General features: G+C 38.1%; 4 protein-coding genes and 1 long non-coding RNA gene across 10 annotated transcripts in view; 2 read left to right on the forward strand and 3 right to left on the reverse strand.

Annotated features, from left to right (window-relative positions):
• Nucleotides 1–5,073, forward strand: part of ccdc146 (coiled-coil domain containing 146) — a 49,936-nt gene extending 44,863 nt beyond the window's left edge. For 3 of the 4 annotated variants that reach the window (XM_056749309.1, XM_056749306.1, XM_056749308.1), the window contains one exon: nucleotides 1,077–1,525. The gene's annotated coding sequence lies outside the window, so the exon portion shown is untranslated. Of the gene's footprint in view, nucleotides 1–1,076; nucleotides 1,526–4,994 lie in introns of those variants that run through there. The other variant, XM_056749307.1, reaches the window with a different exon arrangement.
• Nucleotides 103–13,158, reverse strand: gsap (gamma-secretase activating protein). Of its 2 annotated transcripts, XM_056749310.1 has the most exons (32): nucleotides 12,664–13,158; nucleotides 12,535–12,596; nucleotides 12,253–12,309; nucleotides 12,018–12,087; nucleotides 11,857–11,904; nucleotides 10,458–10,546; nucleotides 10,185–10,254; nucleotides 10,040–10,089; nucleotides 9,805–9,909; nucleotides 9,599–9,655; nucleotides 9,467–9,516; nucleotides 9,263–9,345; nucleotides 8,847–8,924; nucleotides 8,622–8,708; nucleotides 8,387–8,479; nucleotides 8,075–8,295; nucleotides 7,919–7,988; nucleotides 7,765–7,844; nucleotides 7,567–7,647; nucleotides 6,470–6,604; nucleotides 6,180–6,241; nucleotides 5,866–5,897; nucleotides 5,041–5,102; nucleotides 4,653–4,748; nucleotides 4,449–4,559; nucleotides 3,862–3,932; nucleotides 3,643–3,737; nucleotides 2,423–2,542; nucleotides 1,532–1,593; nucleotides 1,053–1,154; nucleotides 678–774; nucleotides 103–590 (listed from the first exon to the last, which is right to left on the reverse strand). In XM_056749310.1, exons 1-32 carry the CDS (start codon nucleotides 12,749–12,751, stop codon nucleotides 490–492), a joined length of 2,685 nt encoding a protein of 894 aa, XP_056605288.1. In that variant the 5' UTR covers nucleotides 12,752–13,158; the 3' UTR covers nucleotides 103–489. The 2 variants fall into 2 exon arrangements, with proteins under 2 accessions (XP_056605288.1, XP_056605289.1); XM_056749311.1 differs by lacking the exon at nucleotides 4,449–4,559.
• LOC130421436 (uncharacterized) lies at nucleotides 8,337–11,123 on the forward strand. 2 transcript variants are annotated; one of them, XR_008906809.1, is made up of 4 exons: nucleotides 8,337–8,459; nucleotides 8,593–8,762; nucleotides 8,891–9,058; nucleotides 11,031–11,123. It is a non-coding gene; the product is annotated as an uncharacterized LOC130421436 (long non-coding RNA). The 2 variants fall into 2 exon arrangements; XR_008906808.1 differs by lacking the exon at nucleotides 11,031–11,123 and having other exon boundaries at nucleotides 8,891–9,255.
• A 274-nt stretch (nucleotides 13,159–13,432) lies between the features above and the next one.
• On the reverse strand, nucleotides 13,433–19,774 carry stk38l (serine/threonine kinase 38 like). The gene is made up of 14 exons (XM_056747573.1): nucleotides 19,572–19,774; nucleotides 18,560–18,699; nucleotides 18,350–18,401; nucleotides 17,851–17,973; nucleotides 17,549–17,632; nucleotides 17,318–17,441; nucleotides 16,956–17,110; nucleotides 16,708–16,810; nucleotides 16,522–16,583; nucleotides 15,992–16,109; nucleotides 15,708–15,831; nucleotides 15,378–15,473; nucleotides 15,192–15,283; nucleotides 13,433–14,894 (listed from the first exon to the last, which is right to left on the reverse strand). Exons 2-14 carry the CDS (start codon nucleotides 18,691–18,693, stop codon nucleotides 14,767–14,769), a joined length of 1,395 nt encoding a protein of 464 aa, XP_056603551.1. The 5' UTR covers nucleotides 18,694–18,699; nucleotides 19,572–19,774; the 3' UTR covers nucleotides 13,433–14,766.
• Nucleotides 19,775–20,199: 425 nt separating this feature from the next.
• The window catches only part of cacna2d4a (calcium channel, voltage-dependent, alpha 2/delta subunit 4a), a 31,840-nt gene continuing 30,888 nt past the window's right edge, over nucleotides 20,200–21,151 (reverse strand). The window contains exon 38 of the mRNA XM_056747570.1: nucleotides 20,200–21,064. Within this exon, the coding sequence (XP_056603548.1) occupies nucleotides 20,969–21,064 (96 nt within the window). The 3' untranslated portion in view covers nucleotides 20,200–20,968. The remainder of the gene's footprint in view (nucleotides 21,065–21,151) is intronic.

Below are 21,151 nucleotides of genomic sequence, written 5' to 3' on the forward strand. Positions count from 1 at the left end.
AGTGAATGCTATCCCTTGCAGGCTCAATGCCAAATTGTCACAGACAGTGATGGCAATCTACATAATCTTAAGAGAAACCGTTATCGACCATTTTACAAAAAATAGCATAAAGATTTTTTTATTTCTTGTTAATATAGTACAATATGTACACATTTGCCCAATTCGTCCCCCCCTCCAAAAAAAACATCTGGTGTAATATTCCTCTTTTTTGATGCTCTTCCATGGAATGGAATCATAATTTTACCCATATGCACTGGCATATCTAATATGAGAGTATGTACATGTCCATCTGGGTGCAAAATGTGAGGATTTCAAAGAGAAGACCATCAGCTAGGAATGATATTTGGTCTACAAACTGAACTTGGGCTTTAGTGTTTACAGTAGTACAATGTCCCTTAGATTAAATATTTAAGACATTATAAGAGTCTAATTGTTTCCCTTTTCTTATATATTATTATAACATTTTTGTGCGTTTGTGATAAACTTTTTTTATTTCACTTCGAAGCCAAGCTTGATCAGTGTCTGCTTTAAGGCGGTCTCTTCCACAAACCTGGCGTCCACATTCTCCTCACTTTCAAAAGGGTTCAGAGCTATAACACAACAAACACAATATCATTACAGTAAATACATCATTTATTGCTCCATTATACATTCCACACTTAATTCAATCAGCGTACCTTGTTTCTCTCTGTCCGCAAGAATTTTGGCAAGGTAGTTCAGAGGCAGAAATTCAGGATGGAAGAACGTCTTGCCATGGTCCAGCGATATAGTCTCCTAAAACAATAACACACTGGGCTGGTAAACATGGAAGCATGCAAGTTGCTCTGATCTTAAGAGTATTATTCAGATTCCTCTAAAGAATCACAGTGGTCGATTCTTTGTTGAAGGCGTATGAAACGTTTGAACGGCAGCTGTAATATTTCATTAAGCGTCTAGTGTAATAATCGCGGTCTCATTTGAGTATTAGTTTCAGATGTTTGGCAGGGTTTTAAACTTGTTTCACACTGATGTGTTTTTCTAAAGCAAGACAGTAGACACTCCCTCATATTTACCCTGTTCTCTGGATACTTTTCCAGTAGCGTTCTGACGTACTCTCTGGAGATGCAAGCGGAGGTGACGGGGTGATCCCACTGCTGTCTCACTTTCTCCATACACTAAAAACATCACAGCAATCTTCATTAACGCTTGGAAATGCATAATCCAAATGTCTCCAAAACAAGGAGTGTGATCGGATGACTGCATTGGAATGGAGACCAGCTGAAATATTTAGCAAGGGGGTCACTGTACTTTTTGCATGCCTCCAGACTTGGCCGCAGTAGGACTATAAAACAAAGACTGAAGCCCAAGAACATGCTGTGAGCCAACAAATGACCGCAAAACGGTCATATTCCATTTAAATCTACAAAAGGACAATTACCGAAATCTTCAAAACAGCCCAGAAGGCTGAGCAAAAAGGGTGGGGGAACTACAGGAAGCAGCCACATTGTGTATGACGAAGATTTCCAGAGAAAACTGTAAAAAGGAACTTTACCTCAGGAAGTCTCTTTAGAATGCTGAACTTCAGTTGTTCATTGGCATCGCTGTTATCCAGATCTGCCCAGAAATACACAGATCAGGTGGAAAGTTATTGTTAAAACAGGCATAAAACTATTGTTAAAATATGCACCCCTGGGAGCACAGGCTCTTAAACTACCTCGTTTATTAAGATAATTGAGTTTAGTGAGAATGACAGCAAACTAATTTGATTTATGTGATTCCAAAAGTTCGGTTTGATCTAAAGGTAAAGTGACACTGCAAATGCACTCTTGCTGTTGGCAGCGTCTCCAAAACAGTGCTTACTTTTGCCAGACTCATAAATGTACCAATCACAGATTGCATAACTTTTTTACCCCCAACCTCAAGTTCTAATTCAATTCTTGAAAAAATATGTATCACGTGTTAAATTAAATGTATTTGGCTGTAGGGTGGCAAACCGATTATACTATATTTACAAAACAGTAAATGCCTCAATAATATGAATTATAATATCACTTCTTGTCATTTTGAAACCTCGTTCCGTGATTTTTTTGTTGTTGCCATTAGCCATTATTATTAGTCACCCTTTATGTTTGTCACTGGGTTTTTGCAAATATTTAACCAATAAAATTTATTAAAAAGTGCTTGTCAACTTTGACAACACAGTATGCAATCATTGAGAAATTTCAGGTGGTTTTCCATTTTATGAAAAACAGCAAATTTGGACATATAGGGTTTCAGAAGGACAGCGGCAATATATATATAAGAATAATGTAAGCTATGTAATATAAAACATTTGGATTAGAACACCAGAAGAGACTTATACAAATGGTTGAAATAAAAATGGTTAAAAGGGTTGTTTTTTATATACTAAATTTAAATTAAATCAACAGATTTAGTACTGTACCCGTCATGAGTCGTGAAACAAACGGTTCAGTGAGCTGCAAAAGGCCATGATCCACATACTGGAGAAATGTGTGCCGTGGGAGACAGCGGACTCCAAGCACACTCAACAGAGTTGAATAACCTACAAACAGATCCAAACACTTATATGTCACTCAAGTTGATTTATTCATTCTAAACAATAAAGTATTATTGAGTAAACAAGACTACACCACCAGGGCAGCGATTCATCTATACGAATAATCTTCGGGCCAACTGTAATCCCAGGCCAAACTGTTTGTGTCAAAAATGTGCCTGCCCTCCACCCAGATCAATCTGGCATTCTTGAGAGTTCCAAAACAACTCTTTAACTTTACTGGGTCGTACAGTCACCACAAACATCAGACACACCCAACCTCTACTCTACGTGGGATCCATTTGGAGAGATGTTTAGTTGACAAGTGTTTAGAGAGATCGTGATCTGTTATGGAAGAACTATAGGTTCCCTCCAGTTGCCAAAAAATTTGTAAACTTGGAAAGAAAAACATACCAGCTTGGAATCGTAAGAACATCGGCTCTGTTTCAAACCTTGTGAGCTGCCTTTCTAGACAGCTTGACAGACAAGCTCTCAAAGCAAAATCTGTTATCTTCAAGGTACCTCATTGTTATCAAATCTTAGGCAAAATCACATTTATTTGATCCCAGAATGCATTGCAAATAAATTCAGGAACGTTTTAAGTAAATATTTGTTTGTGCTACATCTATTAAAGTGTTAAATGTCGTTTGCTGTGTGTTCAGATGCTAATACTGTATTGTAGACCAGTGGTTCTCAAACTTTTTCGTTGCAAGGCCCCCTTTATGTAGGGTGCATCGCTTTGCTCCCCCCCAAATAAAGTACTATTTTAATTAAACCAAAAACATACAATTATAAAATGCTGAAACATAAATTCTTGTGGTTGGTGGGCTCATTTTTCTGATGTTTGATTGCATAAAATTTTGGATATATTTCATTATTTCCTAAAATGACAAAAAATCTGTGGATCCAGGGGGGACCACAGCCCCCAGTTTGAAAACCACTCTTCTAGATTATATTGGAATTCTATGTGGAGTTTTGCTTGAGTGGCGCTCTGTGTTTGAGTTTAACAGCACTTTCTTATGAAGCCCCTTTCAGTATGCAGGCAGTAGACAGTAGACAGAAATGTTGTCAGATGGTATGCAGGTGAGAGTAGTCATGGTTCCTCTTACCTGGAGGGAGGGGGAAACAGAGCCCTTTAGTTGCTTCCAGAATGCGAAACATCACATGGAACATCGCCCACTCCTCTGAACTGCCCTGTTGTTTGCTTGAGCAAAAAAAGCATCCAGTAACAAAGATGACAGAGTTAGATTTAACCAATTATGCATTACCACTGACTCCTTATAATGGATATAGAACCATAAAATCCTAGAAAAGACAGGAATACATACAGGCAAAGCACCCAGGGACCCAACTCAAGCTTCTGCCACATCAATTCCAACAAGTGCCAGACCAGTTCCAGCTAAGAAAAAAATGTTTTTACAAAAAACACATTATAGAGAGGTTAATGTTCTCATGTGTTCACTGGCACACAAGTGAAAACAGAAAAGGAATTTTATTCAATTTTTGAACCTGAACAGTGATAATCTGACCCCCAAACTGCTCTTTGTGTCCAAAAGGTTAGAACAGCAGATTCAGGACAACACCCATCCTCTGAAACTACTAAAGAAGCTATTAGGATATAAAGTGAAAGTAACCCCACGCTGTCCTCAAATGACAGCCCTCAGCGAGTGTGCTGCACTTCACCAGGGGCCTAATCTTACTCACTTTCCCTTCCTGTTTTTGAAGGGAACACACGCTTATACTGACATTCATTCTGGCAGATCATGCACAGTCTCACATCCTGATGGTCTATAAAAACAGGAAGTGCCAACACACGTCCATCTGCTTCCACTCAGGTCTCTCAAACGGGCTCTATCTACTGTAAACTTGGTGGAGACAGATATATGTGCATATCTTGTACTTAAGCTTCCCTTACATAAGAGAGCAGTGGATTGTGGGGGTTTGTTGTCATTTTCCCAGCAGGAGGGTGATAACTGTGTTGGGATGAGTTCAAGTGTTTATCGACCACAGTAAGATGTAGAACCGCCTTTATGTCAATTGAGAAGATTCAGAGTAGCGGATTACTAACACATGTGCTAAAAGAGTATTGTGCCATAACGATATTAGAACAAAACCACACCAGTTTAGCAGCATAGTTCACCACCAGCAAATCGATCTTTTTTTTCCCCAGTCGTGGTAAGTGCCTGTTCAAGTGTTCTCGGAGCTTGTCAACCATCTGAAGAAGGAAACACAAATAGGATATATAATACATAAATAATAATCTTTGAGCAGGTGGGGTCCATAGAAGAATATAATTTAAGCACTATAATAATCCAGTATATATGAGGGTAGAGTCAGATCCTCTGTTGTCAGGCATTATTAATGATTTGATGATTATTTACGATAATTCTGTACACTTGTCGCCACTTGTCAGCTTCTTTGATCTATGACATGACTCTTGACTTCTTTGGAGTGTTTATAGCAGATCACTGGTTAGATGCCGGACCCCTGAAAGTCCCTCAACTCACCAGGCCCACCAGTGCCCTCTGCTGTAGGTCTTCCTCCTGAAACAGTGGAACCACACGCCTGTCTGGAAGCAAAGATAAGTACAAGACTGAAAATAAGGATACTTGGATGAAATCATTATTTACTTACTATTTAATTACTTCCAAGCAGGTATTGCTTGATTTCTTCCATGAAACACAAAGGATTTTTAATTTAATAATTTTGCTGTTCTTTTCCATACAATCAAACAATCCAATTTTAGTTCCAGGCATCCCCAAAAAGCACCCTAAAGACAATTTTTCATTTGTAGCAACTTTTTTATGCTCTTTAATAAACAGAGATGACTTAAAAAGGCTAAAAATCGTATATGTACAGTATAATAGCCGCCATTATCCACAACTGCATGTATCAAATACAAAACATTTATACATACATAATTAATTCATAAAATTAATCTAATAATTCTATATTATTCTTGTCTTTTGTGTCTAACATAGCTGTAAGAATATCTAATATAGATAACATACTAGAAACATTACAGATTGAAATGAAAGAAATATCTGGAATGAAAAGGCTTTCAGACAAACACAAGATAACACAGAAGCTCAAACTTCTTTATGTGTTTTGTGAATAGGGAGGAGGCCATTGGAATTCTACTTTCCTTTCCTTCTAATGAAAAACTTGATTAATTGCAGATAAACCTAAAAAAACGATTACATTCAAACTTGAGAACGTGACCTTGAACCTCCGCTCACTGGGATTTGTTTTCCATGTCAGCCTGGAACATTCCCTGGACCTGCTTTCGATAATGTTCTCTCATTGACACTACTAAATCATGTTTCACTCACCCAAACGCCAGGTGTCCACCATGGATAGAACTCTGGACATCAGAGAAAAAAAAACAGAGACAATTACATTCACATCAAATTAAGCGATTCAGTTCCAAGGTTTATTTCACCCATGAGTCTCATCAGATTTCAACGGCAAACACACATAGTTTGGACAGTTTTTTCGGGCAAAACTTGTTTTTGTCAAAATTGGAAACGAGAATGTTGACTTGTTTTAACTCATGGTTAGTAATTTAATCACTTTGGTTAATCTACTACATGATGACATTCTTTCTCCAAGTTTTCCCACGGACACACACACAGACAACACACACTTTTTGGTGTTCTCCTCGACGTTCCGATTATAGCGAGGGGATTTCTTTTTTTCCTGGTTCTGCTGCAAAAACAAAACAAGAATGTCTTTATATGGCTAGTTCCCACCTTCAATTCTGATTGGTGAATGCAACGTTCCAAGAAAAAAAAAACGTAATAACAACAAACACTTGTTCACTAAAGAGTTGTATCCCCGTGGAGCATAAACAAATGAATTATAAAGGAATTGTAAATATTTTTACATGCATTACATAAAGTTGTATTCCCTCTGATATGTGTTCCTGTTACTCACCATTGCTACCTGATGTTTGGTCCAGTCCTCTTTAATTAAAGCGGTTCTGAAGCGCGGGCCTTGTACAGCCTCGAAATATCGCATCCTGTCCAGAACGTGATGTAGCTCTTCCCAATAACCATGCAAGCTCTTAGCCTTCAGCCCGGAGAAACCAAAAGTACAGCGATGTTATAACTTACACAAATAAAGTACGTCAACTTGAACTGAAACCCTGGCAAACGTTTCGGGGGCTTTTCACTTCTTTTATGATTTGGTTCCATATTTTTTGTTATTGAGTTTCCTACTAACACTACTCCCAGATTGTATCAGTAAAACATGGTTTTCATTTGTCTGTGTCAATCACCCAAACTAAATTTAGGCCTGTCCTGCCCCCTAGTGTTTCAGAAGCAAACTGCAACCGTTTATGGTCAGGTCATAGAAACAAAGTGGCATTTACAACCCATTTGATTTGCACAATGTGACATTTTTTATTACAAATGTAATATGTTAACATAAAAAGAAAATGTAGCAAAGGCGTTTAGACATTAACTGTGTTAACTGCATTTCAAAAAGCAGTACCACACCTAAATGTGCAGTTGTCCTAAAAGTTGTACCTAAAATCAGTGCTCGAATTGAAGGGGGGCTCTGGGGATCCGGGACACACCATAAGGCGGGAGGGATCCCCCTTAAGAAGTAAAAAATGGACTTTGGGGGGTCCCTCAGATATTTGTATTTGAGTAAAAATGATAATGACAAATGTGATAAAATTTATGCAATGGATGTGGTACACTTTGTGAATTAATTATTTACAATAATTTGTATGGGCTACTTGTCCTGTCTCTTTAAATTTGAAACGCCCCGCCTCACGTCTAAAGACCGCTAAGTGCAGGACAGTGAAAGAAGCCTGTTCTTCTATGTAAGCCTGTTTTAAATATAATAGTATATAGTTATGCATATTATTATAAAATATATTGTGTATTTTGTATCAATTTGTATTGCGAGACTAATCCCTACCAAAAAAAAAATCTTATGAGGGGGACCCCCCATAAGACTTGCTTCAATTCGAGCACTGCCTAAAATATACATTCATATATAGTTGAGACTTATCTATTTCATACCTTCCCTTTGATTAGCGGTTGACAGAGCAATTCAGGAGTACATTTGACACCAGGGATGGCAGTCAGAGCCACAGGCAGCTCCTAAAAAACAACACACAAATGTTTCATAAATATATAAATAGTTTACTGTAAATAGAGTAAGTCCCCCTTGAAAAGGACAAGTCGTTACTATGTCAAATAAAAAGCAATATTGTTTACCTTCTTCTCAAACACACAGGAGTATGGCAACACTTCATCTAGGCTCACACACTGCTGATAGCTCATTCTATACAGGGAAGCTGCAATGAAAGACTGAACGTGAGTATTACAGTATGCATGCTAAAACGGGGTCACGTTAAACACAAACACTCACCTAGAATGAATTCCTGAATCTGATCGAAAGCATCAAAGCTCATGACATTTTCACTGATCCAGTTTATAATCTACAATGGGAAATAAGATCACTGAAGGAAGTACGGAAACAGCACTACAACAGCACGGTTAGGCTGTCAGTATTTCTCTCACACACCTTCAGCTCTATTACAGGCTTTGGCTGGAGGTAGACCAGCGAGCAGTGCAGGGCAGCGAGCTGCTGGGCTTCCGGCCTGTCCGAGCTGAGGAGCTCAAGCACAAAGTCGTGGTTCAGCTCCGTGGTGTACATCATGCCAGACCTGACATCAAGCAGTCTCCTGCCAGATACGCTTATAACCTCACAGCCCGAACCCAGAGCTTCGATATGTCCATCAGCCCCTGTGAGAGAGAAAACAGAGCCCCGTAATACACATACACACATTACATGCGGTATCAGTAATATAAGAATGACGTAAATACGAAAGCTCACCTGACAGGAACAGACTGTAGCAGAGAAGATCTTGCTGTCTGCAGTTGATCAGATGAAGGAAATGACCCGCCAGGTATACCACTATATAATAACCTGAAAGACATAAAACATTATAGTGAGAAGATATGTAGCTCTTGAATAAAATGCTTATAAAAGCATCTGACAGATACATGTAGTTTTAAGGCTTTACATGTTTGAATGTATAGGTTCAGTCTGAGATGAAGGGTGTACTGACCCAGATGTATGAAGATGGGATGGACCTTCGGCTCATTTGCGGGTGCAGAGCCTTTCTCCAGAGATACTGTGAATGTCTTACTGCAGCCTAGCAGATTAAAGAGAGAGATTTACGTTTGAACTTATTTCACATCTATGTTAGGTAGGTACACATGGCTTTGGTAAATACTGTATGAAGCATTACTACATCAGACTGATGATTTGTGCATGTGTTACTCTTTTATACCTCTGTGCACAAATGCAATAGTGTATGTGGCATCTTTATTCCAGCGGACCGGTTGGCTGTAGCACACACACATGGTTCCTGTTCAAGACATTCAGTGAATCAAAACACTTACTTACATGAAAGGAATCAGACTTGACACACACAAAATTAGAGCAGAAAGATATAAATGCAGAGAGTCACTGGAGATCAGAAGAATCATGTCTGCATGTGCGGTAAGAAATCAACAGCAGATGATTTCAGAAACGTTTTTTGTTTTAAAGCATCAGTTTGATTGGGTGACATTGTTTATTAGTGAATACTGAAAAAAATGAACTTACTCTCTGTCCCATGATAAGTAAAAAAGTAAACAAAACATATAAGTAAATATGGAGCAAGTGTTTCTTTTCAACAATATTTTGTGTTGCTATATAACTTACCTACTGGGTCAGTAAACACCTCTAACCTCAGACCATCCTTTCCATTCATCTCCTCATAATGATCGTACCCGAAGTTAACAAACCTGTTCAAACAATACACCATTCCATTAAGACTAATCTTTTCTAAATAGCATTGTCATCAGTTCCATTGATGTTTGTTATAGTTTGTTTTAGGAACCCGTTTAAATGAATGAAATCACTGACCTCACCGAAGTGACAGAAGAAAGGTTGGGCATCTCCAGTGGAAGCTCAAACTGTTGCATGAGTGTTTTTTGATCAGTCAAAGTGTTCTCAACATGATATAATAAGGCATGAAATGTGTGTAAAAAAAATTACCACAGTCTCAAAGTTGCGCTCTGGGTAAAACTGCACGCACTTCAGAGTGTGTTTCTCCTGTAGGGTGGACGACAACAAATTTTACCTCAGTCTATGGTGACAGTCCAAATCATTCAACAAAACAATCAAACAATCAAAATTGGCCAAACTGGCTGCATTTGTAATAGAAAAACCTTGAGAGTCCTGTGGAGAACGGTGATTCTTACCCGTGAAGTGAGGTAGAACAGTCTTTGTGTGTCCGAATCCCACTGGACCCAGTTAAATTCCTCTGCCACTCGGTCTCTGCCCAGACGCTCTGGGTTCAGCATCACCTGTTTGAACCAGTAAATTTGTTTTCTCCGGCATATTTTTCCTTTAGATGTATTCATATCAGTAGATTGGCATCATAAGATGAACTAGATGTAATTTCCACTGTATATAAAATGATGTGACAATCCTTACCACTCTGTAGCCCTCCTGCCTTATCAGAGTTATGTGATACTGATCAACGTCTGAAATCAGGTTAAATTAAAAACACATCAAATCAAATGTTTTGAACATTGCAAAGCTCAAGTCATTTAAAACATGTTTATAGCATTTTACACACAGCCATCCTCTGCCACCAACAGTAAATGACTCTCCATCACAGTAGTCCTGCATGTCTTGGGATAAAGAAACTAAAATGGAGGAACAGAAGAAAATGGAAAACAATTTCAATTTGATTTACATTTTGCCTTCTGTATTTCTTAAAAGAAAAATCACTCCCTTATAGTTAAACACTACATGAGAGTTTTTATGTGTGGAAGCATAGTCAATTTATTTGGGCAAGATTGGTTAACTGAATTGCTTTTTACAGCTTCACATGACAACTGTGAATTACCTGCACTTTGACTCTGCAGTCCACTGCCTTCAGGACTTTTGTGTTGTTTATTGGGTGTATCTCTATGAGAAGCGTTAAACATTTTGACACTGAAGCAGAAGGAAAACATAAAAATATGTTAAACAATAACCTTGTCTCTTTGGGTTTATACTTCCAGAGCTCATTTCACTGCACATTTTGTTTTAAAGGAATAGTTCACCTTCAAAATGAAAATTCTGTCATCATTTAGACCGCCCTCTTGTCATTTTAAACCTGTATGACTTTCTTCTGCAGAACAGAAGAAGATATTTTGAAAATGTAACAGAACAGCTCAGCCCCCCCATTCACTTCTATTGTAACCTCTGTTCTGCGGAAGAACGAAAGTCATACAGGTTTGAAATGAAAAGAGAGGGAGTAAATGAAGAAAGAATTTTAATTCTGAAGGTGAACTGGTCCTTTAAGAGCTAATTATGATTAAACCTCCTAAATAAAACCGTGTGACTTTTAGTCTGTATTGAAAATGCTGTACTTTGTTTGACAACATTTTCTTCAAGCACATATATGCACGTTATATTTTCAGTTTTTTTCTTGCAGGAAAATGAATCGAAACAATGATGACTCATGGAACACTATACAGATTTTCATCCAATCAAAGGCTGTATGGAATGAGAAAATCCCGCCCTGTGTAACCATCCAGTAAGTAGCAAATCATTACAGTGAGCCCTCTTATTATGTCCTATCCAAAACGTCATGACACGATAGGAAATACATCAATAAAGCAGGTGAGTTATTGGGATGTAGATGCACCATAATTCCAGTCATTTTACTCAGTTAGCCATCTATTCCTTTATATACATTTGCATTCTGCCTTGGAGAAGAGTACATAATGTTGTTCCTTTAAATACTGTTTAACTGCAGTGCATTTATTTCTGTCCAGCTGCACTATAACATGACCATATTGGTAATGAATGAGTAAATTGGCCTTTTAAATGTATAACAACCATTACAATTAAAAAATGTCTCTAATAAATAAGGTTTATTTGAAACCCTGAAAACACAAAAGGGAAATCCTAAATTCACCTTGTGTCATTAATTTTACTATGATGTTACCACAGCAACCAATAAGGGAAATGAAATTTTATCAGTGGTGAAGGGCTATGGAGCCTTTTCCTTTGTGTTTCAGTTTAAAGGGTCCAAGTATAAAATGTTTTAAAACAAGGAACTGCATTGAAGCCAATGAGTTAAATACTAAAACAACTGATTCATTAAAATAGTCAGTTGGAAAAATACAGAAAGTTTTGCATGTGCCGATTAATAAATGAGAAGCCCAAGAATAACTTGATCATTATATTTAACAGACAACTCAAACACAAGAGGCTAACTTTACTATCATTGAGTGTATATCCAATACATCTTGTACCTGGTTTAAGTCGGCCTCCTTCCTGCGTGGTTTGTGACAGACTGACAGCTGTAGCACAAAAACAACTTGTATTAGTAAACCGCTTTTAGTTTGGGCTGATACAATCTTCAAAAAAGTATTATGAATTTAGATAAATATTGCATGACAGGGACCACTCTTACCCAGAAGTGTTTCTTCTTTGTTTAAAGAGCAACTGCTGACACACACCTGCTTGTCAAATGTGTAGAGAAGCTGTGAACACATGAGGCACTGAGTTAAACGTCCCTTGCTTGTGTTACATCGACAGATTAAAACTGGAACATATGTATAGTTGTGTCACAACACTTAGAATTGTCTTATTGTGCTGTAGGTGTGCAGTCAATTATAATTTGGTCTATAAATGCATCAATTCAGTACCTTATTTTCTGTCTTGTGCAGATCATATTTCCCAATTCTTGTAGTCCCCGATGCACCCTTAACAGAAATATTATTATAGAATTTGGAAGTACCAAATAACATCTATTAATTTATGCACATATACCATTTAATGTTCATTTGCAGTATGGACTGTGGTATGTATGGCATGCAGTGTTCATTCTTTATAGACTGACGACATAATACCCCTGCTATGAATGTAACGTCGCACTCATGACTTGTTCATTTAAAGTGAAATATCAACGAAACTAAAGGCAAACTCACTCTCCATGAGTACAAGACAACTCCATATCTTTCCACGTTCAGAATGCGAGGTTCAAGAACACCTGCACAAAAAAAACAGTTTAAAATACTCACAAATAACAAAACTACAACAACAATAATACAATTTACCTATATTCCCTCTGATAGTTTCCTCCTTCGCCAAGACGCTTGACACGACATCTTTTTGGGTATCGAAAGTGGGGTTTAATCTCAACATGTGTGCACAGATTTAGCAGAAAACATGCACTGGCTGTAGTTCACACGAATCCCGAGATTGAGGAAATGGCCTGATTTTACGCATCAGTGATAAAAGGACACCAACTTTCCGACTTGACACCGTGAAATGTCAACATTTTAAGTTTATAAAAGTCCAGTGTCCATAAGAACTATGCATCGCTAAAGACGCTGTTTTTATTAATAAAATAAATCAAGCTCGAACTGCATGAAACGTCATGCATTTAGGAATAAACAGATTATATGCTGGTTAAAATGACGCAAGGAACGACTGCCTTGTCCAAAAACATAAGAATCTATGATACTCAATTTCGAAATAAAGCGAAAGTCCGTAAATGTGATCCAGATGACTTGTAGTGTGTTTACAAATCTACAGTATGAGAGAGCGTGTTCGCGAGAGAGGCGGAGTGCGCATGCGCGAAAGAGCGCAAGCGAAACCAAGCGTGTGAGCGAGAACTCTTCAATCCGAGTAAGAGCGAAACTACATAAAAAACTAAGCAATAAAAAACTTTAACGTTCCCGTGTTCTCCATAAGCATTTTGACCGTGAATTTGAACAATATTGATGTCTTGTTGTAATGTGCTATATTCACCACTAGAGGAGGCGCTTAACATCCTTTACAGCATATTTTCACCAATTACAGCTACGAAAACATATATTCGTCTCATATTTTGACATTTATTTATTTCTTTTACATGTTTATACTTTCATCAAATCAGCAGATAACAAAACAACAAATGTCTATATATAACTAAGTGAAACTCCAGCACCAGTATTTTACATTACAGACAAATCCACCACAGCTGCATTTGTTCTCTTCTCAGTCTTTTAATCTGGTCAGTAAAGTGTAGTCATGCAGATTTCAGTCACTAAATATCTTAAACAGTTAAGACATCTTGTATGAGGACCTTGTTTACTTTATGTAGTATAAAATTGTCAGTGGTTGGGATGCCTTATCGATCATCCACAATAATGCCAACTTTGTTTTCTATTGATATGTTTACCAGCATTATGTTCATTATTTTGTACAAGTTTATGTTGTTTAATGACGAAGCGGTTAGTTTGGTATAATTATTCGAAAAAGTTGCAAATTGCTTGTTTTAAACCCTGTATTTACGCAGATTCGTATAACATCTTTATGGATGGATAGGGCATAAATAAACTTAACTATATTACATTGCGTCTAAAAACCACTGATTGAAGCTACATCTGGCATTTGTAACAAAATAACTACAAAAAGGGTTGCATAGGTGAACAACACTCACAAAAACAAATAGGAAAACAAACAAACAAAAAGTAACAAACAAATTTACAACAGTAGACGTGTGTGAAATGCACAGGGACGGGTCGGATGCTCACTGGCATGGAATTATAATCCATGTGAACCCCAAAAATATCTTCATTCAAGTTCCTTTTAGGTAGGTGTTGCGATCATACAACAAAACGTGTGCACAAAATACGTTTGTGGGATATATTCAGCATCAGGTAGTTAACTATGACATATGTGCTAACAATGTAAATCTTCCATTTGGCATTATACAGATTTTTAACTTCCTGGGGAAAAGAAGATAAAAGTGACTAAGGGAAATCAACATTATTGCAGCTTTCTCAAGAGGTTTGAGGATCTATGTATTCTAACCATAAGGCTTCATTGATGTATCCACTTCCCTTTTGTTTTTAGTTGTGACCCTGTTTCGATCCAGTGTTGAAAAGCATTTGGAAAACCTTTATGTTTCCTTATAGGTGAGCAGCAGGACAAGAGGAATCTCTCCATATGTTTGGCCATATAAATATAATGCTTAACTTTTAATGCTTAATTTTTCGGTTTACTGTCACTAGGGACTCCTCTGAGACAAGGTCTACTATGTAGCTCAAAGCGGCAGTGCGTAAGCTTCCTTGCAGATAAGCTTGTTGCAACAGAATCTGCCTTTCTATTGTCATTTACATTCTTATCCTGCTTTTATTCCCAGGTTTCGAAGGGTAATGCCGGTCCCTGTTTTATGCCTTGCCCGCCTTCATGTAGGTTGGGATGGTTCCACGCTGAGTCAGTCCCTCAAACCGCTTGTAGGTGTAGTTGAGGAAAACCCAATCCTTGGACTTGAAGTCTGGTTCGGTTACATTTGTTACTGAAATAAGATTTGAGCAGGTGAGCCAAAACAACAAAACATACCTATGTTGTTATTAATATTAGGATAGCAAGAAAATTTTATAAGTGGCATTTCAAAATGTTTTAGATCCACAAAGATCTATCCATTTTTGATTTTTTTAGGATGCGACTTTGCAAACTGAAACCATAATCCTTAAAGGTAAAATAATAAAAATGCATGTATGATTATTTGTTTAATACCCTCCATGTTAGTGTTCGAATTGTATAGTGTCATATTTTGTATAATAATGTGTTTTGTATTATGCAGTGTCTTCACCTGGCTGTAGAATGTCTGACTCAGGAAAGTCATCAAAGTTAGACGTATCATCAATGCTCTTGATGTCAATGGAAATAGCAGCAGGTCTTTCTCTGTGTTATGGAAAACACATTCATTTTAGCATCAAATCAAACATGTACTGAATATAAATTGTGATATAGTGCCCTGTAAGGAACACGCATCCACCTGATGTGCTCCCAGTCCACAGATTCAAAGAAAAGGTGAGATTTTATTTCATCCACACTTCCCGATCCAATCCTGTTTTCAGCATCTGTGGAGAACCTAAAAAAGAAACCACGTAATGCCTTTCAATGAAGCGTTTATTTTCGACACATCCTTTCACACTTCTGCATTGCACAGCCAATGTGTCACATCTGTTTTTGCAATTTGGGATTATTCCTGACGTCAAATGATCTCACATTGTGAAAAGCAGGGCTCTTAAAAATAGTACCATTTCTACATAAAAACAACTTTAAGTCCTAAAATCTCAAATCATGTTTTAGAAATATCTCTGACCTAAGAATCAGGTCTTTGGATCTCTCCGAAATGGGAACTTCGGGAGGAAAGATCAGCGTTTCTCGCCAGTTCATGACTTTCCTGTAAGTTTCCTGTGGCGTCTCGGAACAGAAGGGTGGGTAGCCTGAAACGGGAAAACACAACAAACACCTGTCAGAGCAGGAAATACTTACAGTGAAAGGCTTTTACCAAAAGAGACCGAAAGTCTAGGAGTCTTTGTAAGAACCAAACTTCCCCCATTCCCGAGGCAGTTTAAGTCATGTTGAGAATGTGACATTTCTAACCTATTAGCATCTCGTACATTATCACTCCAAGGGACCACCAATCACACAGCTTGTTGTAGCCCGTCTGCAAGAAGACCTCAGGGGCGATGTAGTCTGGCGTTCCCACGGTTGAATAAGCCTATAGTAAAAGGAATGATAATTATTAATTAATGGTTAATAATAATTTGTTACATTTATATAGTGCCTTTATGTACACTCAAAGCGCTTTGCATAGAAGGGAGAATCTCCTCAACCACCACCAATGTACACCATCCACCTGGATGATGCAACGGCAGCCATATTGCGCCAAAACGCCAACCACACAACAGCTTATTGGTAAAGACGAGACAGAGTTACGAAGCCAATTAGTACATATGGGGATGATAAGGAGGCCATGATGTATGGGGGCGAATTTGGCCAGAATAACGGGATTACACCCCTACTCTTATTCGAAGGACATCCTGGGATTTTTAATGACCACAGAAGATGTCACTGATACAACCAGGATTTTCTGTCTTAGCCTTATATTACAATGACATAAATACTCCTACCAGCTGCCTTCGGTTCTTCTTCCATGTTTCTGCCTTCCGTTTTGAGTTCATGTTCTGAAATGCTGAGGCAGCATAAGAGTAATCGAAGCGTTTGTTATACAAACACATACATTGATTCCTAATGTAATATCATTTAAATTTCAGGAAAGCAATACAAATAGTATAAAGTGTTTTTAGTTAACTCACAGAAGTCACTAGGAGGATTGTGCGTGAGGTTCCGGTAAAACTCGGTCCGATGGGCCTTTTTCAAGCCAGTGCAGAGGCCGAAGTCAGACAGTTTGACATGGCCCTGCAAATCATAAAAACACAGTGTGTTACAAAGTATCTGGTTTCAAAGAACAGTCCAACACACTGACCACACAAAACTCTTTTGTCTATGGGCGAGTGACAAAGAGAATAAAACGCAAAGTGAGATAAAGAGGATGGATTCCCACCCGTGAATCAAGGAGCAGGTTGTCAGGTTTGATGTCTCTGTGAATGAAGCCCAGCTGGTGAATGGAGTCGATGGCCAGGATGGTTTCTGCAATGTAGAACTGTGTCGCCTCTTCAGATAGAGTGTCTTTCTTCATCAGCAGAGTCATCATATCTCCTGAACACACACATACATGAGTTACGGCCTCTGGACAGCTGCACTAAAAATAGGACTTTCCATAGTGCTTCTGCGAGTAGACCGGTTAGTGCTTTTGCAGATCTAAAACTTTTATTGGTATTTCTGCATTAAAGTTGAAGCATGCATTGTGTTCCTTTAGTACACGTGACATTTCAAAAACCAAAACAATCTTCCATCTGTCCTCACCTCCAGGCAGGAACTCCATGATGAGATAAAGATTGCGTTTATCCTGGAAACTGTAGAACATCTTTACTACCCAGGCACCATCAGCCTCTACCAGGATATCCCTTTCTGCCCGAATATGTGCCACCTGCCCCAGGGAAGAAGAGGTGAGATGGGGACAAGTATAACAAGACAATTGTCATATTTTTTTGATGAAACAATTGATGGATTAACTTGAAGTAAAGGGGGGCCTACTTGCTCTTTCTCCAACATATCTGCTTTCCTGAGGATCTTCATGGCGTAAATGTGACCCGTGTCCTTTTTCTGAACCAGGCGCACCTGAATTCAGCACAAAAGATTGAAAAACAAATGAATTATTTTTTAAAAGCAAGTTTTATTTTCATCAGTGCTCAGGGAAATTGCAAATGCAAAAATGCTTGCAAGATGGGAACATAGCAAATGCATGTGGAAAAACATGTATAATCTAATTTTGAATACAAAATGTTGAGGCATTTTTTTGTTTGTTCGTTTATACAAAAACACATTCAAGTCTTTACCTCTCCAAATGCTCCTCTACCGATCACTTTCAGAGACTCAAAATCATCAAGGCCCAGACGGGTCCTTTTGAGCCTCAGAAACTCCGTCTCCTTACGAGCATGTAGAGAGCGCCTCATACTCTTCTACAACAAAAACAGACACAACTTTATCTCCAATCTTAACCATCAATTCTCTGTTAGTTTATATTACATCTATAAACCATTTTGAAAGATGTTAACAACAGGTCCGGAAGTACTACACATTTAAACAAAAAATACACATTGTTTAACTTATCTGTGAAATAAAAAAGTAAAACAGGAAGTGCTTCTGGTGTTGTTCACATATTGCAAAACTCCACTTATACCGCGGTTCTCATTAATTTTAGGGGAAAAAAAACATTGTAAAACTTTAACCCATTCAGCTACATTATACTGTAGAAGTAGCTGAAAAGACTCAAGAATGTTGAGAGTAAAGACACTTTTCAGTCATTTTTTACCATGCACATGTGGAAGTTCTCACCTCTTCGTCAGGTAAACCCTCCTCATCCATCACCTTCTCCAGCTTCTTCTGCCTGAACAAACGTACACAGAGAACATCTGCTAAATGACCCGCAAGAACAAAGGAGCTTTATTCTAACCGAATGTGATCAACAAATGCTTGATTCAAATTATACATAACGTGTCACGGTTAGAAGCAGATGGTGTGGTGGGTCGGTGTTGCCATGGTTACCTCATCTCCCTCTCCTCGTGCTGGGTGAGCAGGGTGCTGTAGAAGTGCTCCAGCGTGAGTTTGGCCACAGTGACCCTCTCTCGCGTGTGGTTGCTCATTGGGAGTGGCGCTGCCATGCCTCCCGTCATGGCCATGCTAGTCTGTGACAGGTAAATAATTTGCAAAACAGAGATCTCTGTAAACAAATGAACACACCTTCATCAAGGAAGCCTACTGAACTGACAGTATGTGGCAAAGGAACAAACCACAACATGATGTGTTAACCGAGTCACAATATGATTTGTAACTTATTTTTGTATTGCCTTAGTGTTTTATTAATACATTTTTTTAATCACAGCAACACCTCCCCTAAAAAAACAAGAATCACAATAGTATACTTAATTTTAAATGAAAGTATTACTTTAACAATTTATTTAACAAATTATTAGAATATATTTTCGTCATCATCATCATACAGCACCAACAGTAACAACAATATAGTCATTACATTTACGTTTAAAACATATTAATTTATCATTTTTCAATCAAAAAGTTTTTATAGTCGTTTTTTAAATAATTTGAATTACAATAATTATTACTTTTAAGTGTTTTATAATTTGTGTTGATGAACATTTGTCTGTTATTGCACCCGCTCAGTCTCGCAGCCATTGAATTTTAAACCCCAAAACGCGCACCCTGATTTAAGCGCGCACCCTGATTTAAGCGCGCTCGGCCTCGCGTCGCGTGCGTGACCTTGCAAGCCGTCAACATACACGTTTTGAAAGGTTTATAAAACAATGCATTGCATCGGACAAACGCACCGTACGATTACATTAAAGAAAGACGGAAATCCTGGTTTACCGAAAATAAACAACACCGTGATTGACAGCCGATGAATGTCCAACCAGCGCCGCAATACTCGTCACTCATCTGCTCTTGTATCATATATTGTGACTGTCAGTCTGAATAAAGCTGGTGATTTACTACAGCACCGCTGAGATTTATAACCACGATCATATTTCAAAATTCTTACCTCCCCGTCCTCCTCCAGATTAGACAGTTTGCAGGACACCCGGGGATTAAAATGAGGATAAAAACGAAAGCCAACTGAATGGCTTTGAAGGGTAAACCAAAGACTGAAAGAGACGCGCTCAATAATCGCTCATGTTTATTCCTCTATTCAGGACAGGTTGATGTTTGCGGAGCGCTGCACTGAGCCTGCGACCCACCTCCCCGCACACTCGCTGACAAACTAAAAGTCCTGACCAGCTGGTGAGAATTTTCCAAAATAAAAGTGAGTGAAAACAATAAATCGGAATTTATTTTTTATCTTTGATTACTACCACTTAAATAAAGGCACACAATTAGGTTTTGGGTGCACAATATGACATGCGACTCCTGTAACCAATACCCTTAATGAATTTTGAAAAGTGTGTATCATTTGATCATTTATTCACCCTCATTTTAATGCCAAACCTGTGTGACTTTCTGCAGAACACAAAAAAGATATTTTTAAGAAGGTATCCCAACAACATTGGCCTAAATTGACTTTCATTGTATGGACAGTTGGACACATAACCACTGAGACATTTCTCAAAATATCTTCTTTTGTGTCCCGCAGAATACAGTCATGAACATGGAGGCAGGGGTGGTGCCAGAAATTCTGGGCCCTATGGAAACCAAAATTTCTGGGCCCCCTACAAAAAGGAAAATAAAAAGGGGGTCTGCTCTTACGGGCCCTAAATCAGCCTGGGCCCTTAGAATCGTCCTAAACTTCCACCCCTTTACGGCACCCATGCATGGAGGTAAATAAGTAACTTAATCATTATACATGAGCAATGCACAGTGACGTCTATAACACACCTCAAAACATGCAATAAAGAAAACATATTTTTATGAGACATAGTAATGATGCAACAGATGTGAAGTGGTATTGTCCAAAAAATATTTATTTGCTCACATGGGTTGAATACAAGACATCTTCAAATTCCCAAACATAGTGAAAGAAATATTCACAGTGTAATGGCTTGTCACTTGTTTAACAGTCACCACTGTTTTACACATGCTGTTTTAAACACACGTATATACACAGCAATATCTTAAACTTAATGTGATCATATTTTTTGCTCATGCCTCAAAGAGAAGCACCTTAAGAGGTCACATACTGTGAATACTAACAGGCCAGTTCTTTTCTGATATCACAGTTTACAAACAAATCATTAGCTTTATCTTCATCCAGAACTTGGATACATTTTATTCAGTCTTGGTCTATTTTCGCATATTGTTTAGACAAAGTGTCAAAACAAATTATGCACATTTCCAGAACTCTTTAAAAAAATTTAAGATCTTATGTTCTAGTTTAACTCATATACTGCTACTATAAACAGCATGATGAATTGTGTGATTTCTTTTCTAGTGTTTAGTAGGCTGTCATCGACGGATGAGTGCAGAAATGAATAAACAGGTTAAGAAGAGTATAATAGATAGGCCAATTGACACGGCTCCACCGCAGTCCTTGGCATTTTCCTGAAACAGATCAAAGACACAGAATATTTTATTTGAGATCTCTGAAAGACGTTGTATTTACAAATAAATAAAGACTAATCTTTTTGT

The sequence above is a fragment of the Triplophysa dalaica genome, chromosome 5 (genome assembly GCF_015846415.1).
Source record: "Triplophysa dalaica isolate WHDGS20190420 chromosome 5, ASM1584641v1, whole genome shotgun sequence".
In the NCBI taxonomy this organism is placed as follows: domain Eukaryota; kingdom Metazoa; phylum Chordata; class Actinopteri; order Cypriniformes; family Nemacheilidae; genus Triplophysa; species Triplophysa dalaica.

Coding starts and splice junctions, on each gene's coding strand:
- gsap (XM_056749310.1), bottom strand. CDS start 12,751: ATGTTGAGATTAAACCCCACTTTCGATACCCAAAAAGATGTCGTGTCA. Junction 9,656..9,804: donor TGTTCTACCTCACTTCACGG/GTAAGAATCACC, acceptor TCCACCCTACAG/GAGAAACACACTCTGAAGTG. Junction 591..677: donor TGCGGACAGAGAGAAACAAG/GTACGCTGATTG, acceptor GTTGTGTTATAG/CTCTGAACCCTTTTGAAAGT.
- stk38l (XM_056747573.1), bottom strand. CDS start 18,693: ATGGCCATGACGGGAGGCATGGCAGCGCCACTCCCAATGAGCAACCAC. Junction 16,110..16,521: donor AGAAGAACCGAAGGCAGCTG/GTAGGAGTATTT, acceptor CTTTTACTATAG/GCTTATTCAACCGTGGGAAC. Junction 15,474..15,707: donor TCCAAAGACCTGATTCTTAG/GTCAGAGATATT, acceptor TTTCTTTTTTAG/GTTCTCCACAGATGCTGAAA.